The sequence below is a fragment of the Haliaeetus leucocephalus genome, unplaced genomic scaffold (assembly GCF_000737465.1).
Source record: "Haliaeetus leucocephalus isolate CR32 unplaced genomic scaffold, Haliaeetus_leucocephalus-4.0 Scaffold317, whole genome shotgun sequence".
In the NCBI taxonomy this organism is placed as follows: Eukaryota; Metazoa; Chordata; class Aves; order Accipitriformes; family Accipitridae; genus Haliaeetus; species Haliaeetus leucocephalus.
Genome location: NW_010972753.1, coordinates 183,849 through 195,925, shown reverse-complemented (window position 1 = coordinate 195,925; position 12,077 = coordinate 183,849). Strand labels below are relative to the sequence as shown.

Here is a 12,077-nt window from a genome sequence, read left to right as displayed (position 1 = left end):
TAATGAGGACATGGATAAAATAACCTTGCGAGAATACATATGAATAATTAGTGGGTTCTTTTGGTTCAGCTGCCAAGGAAAATAATTGTTTTGAATAGAATCAAATTTAGATTTTTCCATCTTTTCTTACTCAAACAGAAGCACAAACCATTTTATTTTTGCTTGATGCATAAGGTTTCAATTCAGGCAAGTATAACTGAAAGGAAATTAAAGGCTTGATTAGCAAGCCCACTAATGGTGGTGACCGCGTCAGCCCTTCTTTTCTCCTTGTAGCTCAGACACTATGGTGTTTGGTGGGATGAAATAGACTGAGGCTCAGATAAATCTTCTCAAGCAGAGAATTAAAATCAAACTCTTGGGTGAGTTTCTTCACTGTCAGACAAACACATTTATCTGATAGCTTAGCTCTCAACCTTTCTCCTGGCTTGAATCGGTATTTAAAACATACCTACACAATGGAAGGTGAAGAAATGAGAATGACTCTTCATTCCAGGGGCTGGGATTGCACACACAAGCTCCACTCCCTGTTTATTTGTCATTAAAGGTTGAGGTTATGGCACCTCAGCAGTACTCCTTTTTATTTTTTACCCTAGCATTTAGCTGAGAAGTAAGAGGCTTATGTTGTTCCCAAGCAGAGCAGACAGTTGAGCCTATGGATCTGGATCCCACACCCTTGGAGTTCGTATGGTTGCCCTCAGGTGTTCAGAGTACAAGAGAGCTGTGTTTGCACTGAATCTTTATTTGTGGATTTTTCCCATGGTGTGTCTTGCTGAAGCAGTCACATTGCCTCCGCTGTTTCTTGCTTTACCCTCCTGACAACTCTAAGATAATATTGTTCTTTTCAATGCTTCGTTTCAAAATGAGAAATTAAGGCATGGAGAATAAGTGATTTCCCCAATGTCATATAAGAAGATCCATAAGGCTATTATAAAGCATTTTAAATTTTTGCTGTAGGTGACTACTGCCTTGCAGTAAATTTGTCAGGAGATCTGGCTGTGCTAGGTCTAACAGCCCATTTGCTTTCCAGAACTGGTTGAGTTCCAAGCTAAAATTTGCCTTTGGAGACCCCTTCCCCAAAAAGGAGGTAGAGGACCTTGTGTCTGAGCCACCTGTGGGACTGTGATTCATTAGCATTTCATTTGAATGTTGAGGCCTGGAAAAATGGAATGGGCCATGGAAACACGTTGGTCTGGGGTTTGTCCGTGTAGTACTGACTCTTAAACTTTAAGCACTTGCATTGGGTCAGTCTGTCATGAAAACAGATGAGAGAAGTAACATGTTGTTGTTGATGCTAGCTGGCTAACTTGCATTAATCAGAAGCTTCCTTACATAAACAGTGTGAAGTAATTGACACTTCTGATTTCCTAAGGAAGCCTAAAATATGCTAAACCTGGGCGTTTTCTTTGGTTTTGTGTATAGTATCTGTCTCTCTTGTAACACAATATGGAAATGTTCCTTAATTCAGATCTGTGAATAAAGGCTCTCTTGTCATTTCTGTGGTGGTTTTGGTTTGTTTGTTTTTTTCTTTTTCTTTTTTTTTTCTTTTTTTTTATTTTATTAAATGCATCTGCTACCATGCTACCAACAAAATGTGATCCCTTAAAGCTCTACTTACCATTTGGAAACTTATGTTAACAACAGAAAGCTGCATGACAGGCTGAAAACCAAGATGACAAATTGATGCATAAACCTGGTGTTTATGCCACTTCTTTCTATCCCTAAGCTTAAGTTACAAATTTCTTCCTGCTTTGTCATAATGTCTTTCTAATCAGAAGTAACTAAAAGTTTCAGCTAATGTAATGGTAATTATTTATCTGTATGTTGGTTCTATCGAGTCTTTTCAAAATCTTACTAATTTTCACAAAAAAGGAAAATATCATCAGCTGTAACACTCTGTTTGGGGGACAAGGAAGGAGTTCAACAAGTAAAAGACATAGGCACATGTCCAGGCTCTTTGTAATCACTCAGTTTAAAAGACACCGGATCCATTTGTGGCTGTTGTGGTATCTCTGCCACCTAGCTCCTGTTGAAATAAACGGGAGCTTGACCACTGTAGTGTTGACAGCAGGATAGATTTCTCTAGTGATAAAATAGCAAATGGCAAAACAGTGTCTGTAGGAAGAATTTCAGTGGTAGTGGATGCTAGCACATTACCACAAGCATGCTCAGATCAGTTAGAAACTGCGAAAAAAAATCTTAAAGTTGTTTGCTTCCTTTTTTAAAAAAAAATATTGGTTTTGGTTTTGGTTTTTTTTTTTTTTAGCAAGTGCTGCAAAGGGTCTTTTCTGTGTTATCTCCTGCAAACAGGTGGTGGAGAGCTTGCTGTTTTTAAGGAAACAACAGAAATTATACGTAAGGTTTTGGTGATGAGGGAATAGTTGCAAGTTTTGTTATGCTGGTGTGATTCCAAAATTATGTTATTAAAATAAGTTCCCATAGATGAAATTTAAACTGGCATGGATCCAACAGAACATAAAATCAGTCCTTTGGATGTAAATTTGTTAAACTACCAGAATGATTGCTTACTCCTCTCATGTCTTGTGTGGTTTAAATCAAATCTGGATGTCTTCTCCTTTAAGTTAATGACGGTGTTTTACTGTACTTCATGATGCTTGGGGGGTGTTTGACATCATCTTCTTATTCACAGCTTCCTTTGATGGAGAAAAGCATGCCATCAATCTTCCTTCTGTAAACAGCGCATCGTTTGTCCTACGCTTCTTGGAGAAACTGTGCCACAGCCTGCAGTGTGATAATCTCTTTAGTAGCCAGCCTTTCAGCCCTTACGTGGGATGTGCACATAGTCCTACAGAGTATGACAGGAACAAACCAGGTACTGTTAAACAGCTGTTATTTTCAAGTGCTGGTATTTTTGAGAAGTGTGGCAATTTCATGAAATGTAATTTTTAAATCTGTCTTACTATGACGTGAATTGATTGAAATGAATACCCTTCAGTTCTTAGTGAATTGGTTCCAGTGCAGTAGTGCTTTGACAGGATGGGATAGCTCATACCACGTGTCCAGAAATCATTTTGTTCAGCAAACCTCCTCCTTGTAGCCAAGCCAGGAAACATATGTATTGCACCACTGTGATACTGCTAAAAGGACAAGCTCAAAACTTTACATGTCATTGTTAGATTTATGATCAGATCATAAAATAAACTTACAAAAAGATACTTACTGCCTTGTGAGAAGGGGCTTGCCCTGAAAGGGAATTCAGTCTAGCCCTTCCCACACCAGTAAAAGGTCCTTTCTTCCCTCTTTATTCACCTTATGAAGTGGTGGCTCTAAAAATTTTACATTCTACTATGTACAGTCCAGTCTCCTAGTAGAAAAGGTGGGGTTTGCAGGTGGCTGCTTGTGATATTTTGTATGAGGCCAATATCTTTGCTGCACCGGGAGCGTGGAGTGAGGGGGAAATGAAATGACTTGCACCAGATCTCCGATCAGGTTGTTTGCAGGGTTTGGCATTACAAGTTCTAGCCCAAACGTTACCAGGAGCTGTAGCTGAGAAAACCTTCATGTCAGGGCAATTTCTGAAGATTCATACTGGGTATGAAGCTTCCTCACAGCTGTCTGATTGATTGGCTGAGTCTGTCTTCCGGGTGCTACTTTAGAAAATAAAATATTCACCCCCCCTCACCTCCCCCAATGGAGAAAGTATGTTTATAATTGTCTGTCATATGAAAGTCATTAGTTTTAACTCTTTTCAGAAAAGTAGCCAGGGTCAAGGTAATTTGGGTGATGACAGTATATAAGCTGTACTTCAGCTTTGAAAGTTTGTATCAAAATGACTGAGTCTGTGTGACACAAGAAACTGAACTGTAACCTGGTGAATGGCTGATGTGTGTCTTTGCTTTTGTCCCTGGACTTTCCACCTGAGCAGCTTTATGCTAGAATAATAGGTGGTGACTTGTCTCTTCACAGCAAAAGAAGAAATACCTGAAAACAGGAGTGCTAAACGATACTCTCAGGACTCTCCGCCATATTCGGCTCCTCTTTCCCCTAAGCTTCCCAGAAATGATGCTCATCCATCTGAAGGTAATTACATTATGTCAGGATTATATATGAGGATTATTTATGGTTTCAGTATTTCCAGTCAAAAAGGACCAAGTTCAACGTATGTGTCTGGTTTGTCTCTAGCCTTTGACAGGTCAGGGTGAAAGTATGTTAATTATTGATCACTGGCACAGATTTTGCACTTAGGGAAGATCTACTGCAAGTTCCAGCAGTCCTTCTGCTAAACCTGCTAGCCTTTCTTGTGAAGGGGCTCAGGCAAATAGGTGACAGATGAAGCCTCCTGCTTCATATATGGCTATTTAGCAGAAAACCAATTGCCCCGAAATGGATTAGGAAATAAATTGGAAGCAAACCTTAAAAACTCTAGGCTGGGGCCATTAAGTGAGGAAGGGTGTAGCTTGATGATACAATTCAGCTGAGTTTATGGTTAGCTGCCACTGAAAGTTGTGCTGCTCCTGCTTTCCTTGCCTCCTTGTCCCTGCAGTGCGTCCCAGGTCCCCTGGCTGGGTGGTGAGCTGAACCAGTGAGCAAAAGCACAGAAAACATTTTGGTGAAGTGAGGAGTAGTTTGCAGTTTACTTCTCTGGACTGACTCAGTGTGAGCACAAGGAAGGGTTGAATAAAATGCAGCCATGGCCAGGGCATCAGTGAAGCCTCCCCATGGCAGCTGGCTGTTAGATTGATTTAGCTCACTGATGAATAGCACCTTTTCCTGTGCTGCAGCTGAGCTGCAGCAACTGAGCATGTGTCTAGTTTTAGTCTGCCTCAGATGTGAAGTAAAGCATCTAGGTTTAAACCTCAGTGAGAGAGGCTTAAGAAAATTTTTACTCTGCATTTGCTACTTAACTGGTTAAGCCATGGTAACTTGGTCAATGTTGAGTCGTCCTGATACATGCTTTCTGTTGCTGCAAGATATTTGCACAGCATTTCCAAAGGCTTTTTTGAAATATGGCAGGGATTAGTTACTTCTTTGTTAGGTTTTTTTTTTCTTCCTTCTTTTTGGAGATCCTGGGGTCATTTTGTGTCTATTAGCATCAATGGGGGCAGAATAATCTCTTTTTCTGTGCAGATTAAAAAGTCATAGGACTACAGTTAAAGCAGAAAAGGATATAAAATTAAAATGTTCAAAATGATAGCTTATCTAAAATGTTACATCTTATTATTTTATGTATACTTAGCATATTCACTTCTTTGCATGTAATAACAGCAGCAGGAAATACAGTTCTGCATTGATCATTGATTTCTGTGTCTTTCCAAAAGAAGTACTGGCTTAAGTCCACAGATATATTGTACACCTAAGTCAGATATTTCTGGTATGTAACTTAATAAGAGTAGAGCACTTAATTATACTCAAACGAAGTTGTTTCAGCTGGAGCAAAACAAATGTTTGAGTAGATCTGCATTATCTTGTAAGAAATCTCCTCAAAGTAAACATGCGTGCATGTACTGCTTTTTAATCCTTGTTTGCTAATGGATCCCCTTTACAGATGAAGTCAGTGTACTCCTTAAAATACATTTTAAGATCAATAGTTCATTATAAAGTGCAGTTATTTGGATAAAAAATAATTAAAGTAAGTGTTTTGCCATGGTTTCGGAGTTTTGAATTTGTACTCTGCATTTCAAGACGCAAAGTGTTTTTTAGGGTTGTGTGTTTCCCATTAGGGCAATGTCCTCTGCTGAAAATCTGGAGGTAATTTTATAGCGGTCAGTCATGGGTTGGTTAGCGAGAAAGATCTGCCCCCAAAAAATTCTGGTTCCATTGAGACACAGTTGTCTTGAAACAGTTGTTTTGAAATAACCATTTGAAGGCAAAATGGAATAATTGTGGGAAAGGGTCTTTCAAACAGCTCATTTTCTTTCTAATCTGCTCAGGGATATGTTTTGCAGATTTTGCTGTCTTTCCTGCTCGCTAACAGTTTCTTCTTAAAGTTATGAAAGATAAAGGGGGGTAGGGTGGGGAATAACTCAGTCTCCCTCCCCCTGAAAACAGAGTGTTCTTACTACTGAGGCCAATTACATCATTCCTGTTATGTATGAGGCAGAACAACTGGCTTCTAATTCCCGGAGGAGCTTCAAGAAAAACAAAACGTCCAATTCCTGCTAAGGCCTTCAGTGTTTAAACAGTCTGTTGTCATCCTTACATTTGAAACATAAGGCCTTTTATTGGCTTTTTATTAATCTACCCAGAGATCAGGCATTCTGAAGTGGAACCTCCCGTCTCTTTTCCTACCACTGTTATTCACAACTGCTCAAAATGTCGAGGTAGGAGAAGTGTGTCATTCATTGCTTCATGGATTGCAAAGCTCCATTTGCTAGATGCCAATTTTGAATCAGCCATCATACCAGCTGACCACTTTTCAACAAGAGTGCAGCTTTGTTTTGTGTGTAGAGAAGCTAGACGGATGGAAAGGAAAGTGGATTGGATGCTATAGTTGCTGAGCAGAAACACCTTCTCTAAAAGATGATGGGAAATATGCCAGCTTTTCCACCTTACGTACGTGAACTGAGAATTTACAGTAAAATAAATTCAAATGCTGGTATCTTGGAAAAACAAGCAGAGCTGATCTTTCCCAGCCCTATTTACTATTCTTTACTATAGGATATATAACATCAGAGAAAAATCTGGGATATAATTGGAATAAATATAATCAAATTCTTTTGTAATACAGTCAATTTAAAAAATCTTTTTGTCTTCAGAAATCCTGACAAGGATTATGTAAAACAATTATTTTTAAAAGCCCCTACATTTGGGACCTCTGCTTGTTTACTATAAAAACTACAAAAAGGTTTTTTCTTAATATGTTATATGGAGTTGACTGGTAAATGCTTAAATACTCTAGTTGAAACCTTCTGCTGCAGAGTATCATCTCCGTTGTTTCATCGTGCCTTTCAAGACTTCTGAAATGTAAATCTACAGGTTCAGTCAGTTAAACCTTAGGCTCCTTCATATAGCTTTGCTGTAACTATTTAAAGTATCACCTCTCCCTTTTGGCCTTGGACTGAGATTTTTGTTAGTGGTTTCATTCTTTACAGTTTTAATTTTCCCTTGGTTGGCTACCCTTTAATTTTATAGTGCATATCATTGACTACATCTCTTAAAGTCTCTCTGAAATTCTATAGAATGATGGCTTTTGTTTTTCATTTTAGTGAGTTGCTGCAGGTACTTCAAGCTGACAAATGTAAATAAGTTAGTTTTCTTGTTTGTGTGTTTTCTTTGAAAACCTCAGCAGCTGCTTCTTTACTTCTGCGATTCAAGTCTAACAAACTAGAAAGTTTTGCAGTGGTTGTTTTGAGGGTTGAGTATATGAAAGAGGAGGTCCTGTGTCCATAAAAGCTTCTTTATTCCACGACTATCAAGTTTAGTAAAAGATGTTACATCGTCTTGCAGATCTTGCCTTACCACATTCACTACGTAGGGAGCTGACTCTCTGAGTGCCTTTGTTCCCTTTCAGGATTATGCTATCTGAAGACCAAAATACACTTAACAGTTCTTCACTGCACTCCACTTTTAAACAGGTTCCAGCAGAGAACCTAAGACCTCATGAAGCAAGTTGAAAACATTCTTGAGAAGCTCACTGGATTTTTTTAGGAAAATGCTCTTCCTTCAGTTTTAATTGGGTATTCACCCAAGAAGTTCTTGAAAGTTGTTTTATAAGAATGGTAGTAAAAAGCTTATTTCAGGAACTTGTTTTGCAGAACATACCAGTTCTTATTCCAAAGAATATGCTGCTTCACTATCATATGTTTTATAACTTCACTAGAGTAATTTTCAAGATGGCAGCGTGGAGTTTACACTTCTGTGAACCTGTTAGTTATATGTTCCAGCTCTTAACTCTCTGCCAAAGTAGCATTTGTTTCATACAGATTTGTACATCATGTTTCCAACTTCTTTCTCGGGCCAGATATTGGCCTGGCGCAAACAGAGAAGAATACGTATGATTGCTAGAGAATGCAGTAGTGTTCTCATTGATTTGGGGCTGGTTTTTTTCCTTATGTGGCATGTTTCTCCCAATCATGGCATGTTTCTCCTGAATTTGGTTGACCGAAGCTGGAATTTTCAGTGATCAGGCAAACCTGGCTCTTGTCTTGTGGCACAGGGAAAGGGACCTGCTGAACTCTGCTCATCTGGCTTAGAAACAGTATTGACAGGCTCTAAAAACTCAGGAGTCTTCTAAGTGAGCGTTGTTTGTGTTTTGCAGAGTAGAAATTAGCTGAGAAGTGGTAAGAACTAAAAAGGGGAGTGTTGTTATACTCCCTTCCTGAGACCTGATTTTTTTTTTTTTTTTTTTAACTTGCTCAGGGGGTCAGTAATTTACATATCTAGCTTTGCAGAGTCTGTGCTCATAGACCCTGCCCTGTGCAAATAACTAACTGTATGTAGATACAGCGTTGCTGTCAAAACATGTTATGTTACTGTGCTGTACCTGGCACTCACAGCCATCTGTGGCTTTGCCTGTAACCTGTTCAATTTTTAACGATGGCCTCTATGTCTGAACATATTGGGATCTAGAGATGATAATTGTCCACTTGTTTATGTAGTGACTCCCTCTGCTGCTTAGAACAAATTAAACAATTGTTAGCTAACATGAGAGTTTTTATTTATATTAAAAATTTCTTGCAAGGTAAACATAACAAACTCGTAATGGTTAGCTTTTTGAGAATATGTTTTAAAAAAGATAATGAAAATGTTTGACTAAGTTTGCTTGATATATCAGTATTAACATCAAACAATTTTACCCCCCAAAATTTCCTCTGTCACTTCTCTGTTCATGGTATTTAACAAATACAACTGAAATGATATGGAAGACTGTCTCAAAGTTGACATAATAAATCTTTTGCTACAAAACATGTTTTAAAAATACAGTAAGAGCCCAGTGATTATTTGAGGAAAAGGGGCAAACATTCAGCAGCAGTGATTGCCTCACAGGAGAGTTGGTAGTAGGTTTACAATCTGTCAGTGTCTTCAAGAGAACATAGCAAGGTGTTAAAAAACAAAGGTATGATGTCCATCACTTTGAACATATTGATACTTGCTTTTTGTGTAGCAGAAACATTACCTATAGAGGAAAACAGCATTTCCAAAGAACACCGATTTTCTGAGGACTCTATGGATTCTGCACTTAGTTCTGTAAATCCTTCAAGTCCGACCCATCGAAATTCCACAGAATATCGTACTTCAGGGAGTGCAGCATATTACAGAAATTCCCTTCAGCCAGTGACTGCTACCTCAAATTCAGCCCCAGTCCTGCGCAGGCTGTCCTTGAGCTCTGCTGGGAGCAGCAGTTACTACGAAGTTAGTAGGAATCGAATACAGAGGCAGATTGAAGGTATGCTATATAACTAAACTTTCCAAAGTATATAACTGCTTTTATTAGTGTACAAAGTCTGAGAGTTATGAACAAAGGACTCCTTTGCCATAGGAACGCTTGCATATGGAGTGAAATGTGCTGTTGCCAAGCATGTCAGCCTTGCTAATGTAACTGCAAATGCAGAACTTAAGCCTGTTAGAACTGAACTAATACTGCGGTGCAAGCCAGGAGGGGTCTTGCCTGCTGCACCTTCCTCTCACTTCCTCACTCAGGTTATGGACCCTGTGGCAGGCCAGACTGAGGAGGGCTGGTTATATGCAGCTCAATTTCTGAGCATCTTATCAACTATTGCCTTGTTGCTGAAATATGGGAATAGGGTCTTCTCCTGTCCCTCCCTCTGTCTGCACACCTTAACTTGGCTTTGCCACATTCCCAATTTATGGCATCTTGGGACCCAGGAGCCAAGTACAAGTCAAACTAATCCCTCTAGGTATGTCATAGTGCTAATGTTTATGCTGCTATAAATATTTGCAGTTATATAATGCATTTAAAGACAAATGTAACAGTTCAATATTATTTGGAGGAAAATAAAACATCTTTTATTTTAATATATTGCAAAGAATGCATAATAAAAGCCGCATCTGAATATTAAGAATGTCTTAAGTAAAATAGAATGTGTTATCCCTGTATAGACTAGTGATACTTCTTCCTTTCACAATATTTTTATACTAAAAGCTGCAAGTTCCACAACTGGACCAGATCTGAATTCACTAAAAAGGGAACCTTCAAGAATATTGAATAAGGATCCTTCCACCTGGTCAATAGAGGAAGTAATGCATTTTGTGAAAGAAGCTGATCCACAGGCACTAGCTCCACATGCAGAACTCTTTAGGAGACATGTATGATGCATATCCATTCTGTTCTAGTAGATTGTGTGTTGTGTTAATCTCTTAAAATATAGCTTTCCTGTCTATCGCTCTATTTGCAGTTGAAGGTAGAACAGGCTCTACTCATATATTAGAGGGAGGGTGAAAATTATTTTTCTACCTGAAACTCCTCCTGCAGTATATTTTATCTGTGTTCCAGTCTTGTTAGACTAAAGTAAATACCCACTGCTTTCCAGCTTATATGGAACAAGGCCAGTACTGGAAGTATCCAAGTTCTAATGGCCAACTTCCATGGTACCCCCATCATCCCTGGTACCTCTAGAGAAGATGGCATTCTCATGTACAGTATGGGGCATTTAGCCTGCAAAGACAACACCTCTCTAGGTTTGTTTTGGAGACTGATTATCCTGAAGTAGAGATGCTGTTATGCCTCATTAGCTTTACACCTGGTCATTAATACTAAAATTGAAAGAATCAATTGAAATGTTGAATTCATCTGTTTTGAAAAACAACGTGTAAGGTTTCATAATATCTAACTAGATGTTGTATTTAGATAGATAAGCTGTGTCAGTTTCTGTGCTGTTTTTGGTCTCCCCTCTTCCTTCTCACTGTGATTTTCTATGGCACATTGCTCAGCAAAGAGCTGCTTTCTTATTTCATTGTGTATATGGCCCTCCAAAAAGAGACTGGCTTTCTCGTTAGTAGTATTTCACCCTTGTTCTCCACCAGCTCCTACTAACAGTTAAATCTCAGAGTAAGCTGGATTGCAAGGAGAACTTAAAATAACTTCTAACAGAGCTTCCTGTCTTATGTTTTATTCTTAGTTGTATAACAAGACTAAATGTCACTTGTTTTGTCAGGTTTATGTTTAAAAAAAATGAGACAGAGTGGTTTTCTTTATGGTGTTTTAAGGAACTAACTGCCTGTCTACAGTATGTAATGCTACTAAGAGCTTAGGACTGTCACATTTCAGCAGCTTCTCAACCAGGCAGTTGAAATCTGACTAAGTTGTCCTTGGTCTTGATCCTAACAATCTGTCTGCTTTAACCTGGACATAGATCTGTCTTATTTCACAGATTTAGATGGTCTGTAACCCCTTCCTCCATGTGACTGTTTGCATGCGCATGCCAGAATCCTCCCGCAGCTGTGTTCAAGGTTCAGTGCAAGGCCTCTGTGCTTGGATCATTTAATCTTTAACTGCACAGACCTTCCTTTGCAGCTTCTCTTTTTTTTCCCTTGACCCATTCACTTTTTTTCCCAGCCAGTACCTAATTTTGAGGGCTGTTCGTCAGTTTCTTTTATTTACTATAATTTTCTTTAGCATCTCAAATACTTTAATTGTATGTTAAATAATACTAAAATAAATTCAATTTCAGTGGCCATCTGTAAATATGAAATTATACTAAGTTACTGTTTTATATATAGTAGATAAAATTTTACTACAGCGTAAACAAATATAATGTACTTTTCAGTTTTACCATGCAGCTCGTTAAAGTAGTTGTATGTTGTTGTGTTTATTCTCTTCCTTCTGCAGGAAATTGATGGGAAGGCACTACTCTTACTGAGGAGTGATATGATCATGAAATATATGGGACTGAAGCTGGGGCCTGCCCTAAAGTTGTGCTACCACATTGAAAGACTTAAACAAGGAAAGTACTAGCCAGTGGGAATACCACAAATACGTGTGTTCGTATCACGCTAAGCTCTCAGGTTCACAGCCATCGCCTTTATTTGAAACTATTTTACTGATATAAATTATCTTTAGTTTTTGAAAGTGCTCTCAAAATGTAAAAAAAGACATTCAGAATAAAGGGGGGGGGGGGGGGGGGGCTTTTTATTATTCTTGCACCTAACATCCCCACTGC

The 12,077-nt window shown here is 38.7% G+C and overlaps 1 protein-coding gene across 1 annotated transcript in view; it reads left to right on the top strand.

Annotated features, from left to right (window-relative positions):
• Positions 1-12,030, top strand: part of SCML2 (sex comb on midleg-like 2 (Drosophila)) — a 65,552-nt gene extending 53,522 nt beyond the window's left edge. The window contains exons 11-15 of the mRNA XM_010571255.1: positions 2,648-2,830; positions 3,925-4,038; positions 9,062-9,343; positions 10,061-10,224; positions 11,747-12,030. Of these exons, the coding sequence (XP_010569557.1) occupies positions 2,648-2,830; positions 3,925-4,038; positions 9,062-9,343; positions 10,061-10,224; positions 11,747-11,872 (869 nt within the window). The 3' untranslated portion in view covers positions 11,873-12,030. The remainder of the gene's footprint in view (positions 1-2,647; positions 2,831-3,924; positions 4,039-9,061; positions 9,344-10,060; positions 10,225-11,746) is intronic.
• The last annotated feature ends 47 nt before the right edge of the window (positions 12,031-12,077 follow it).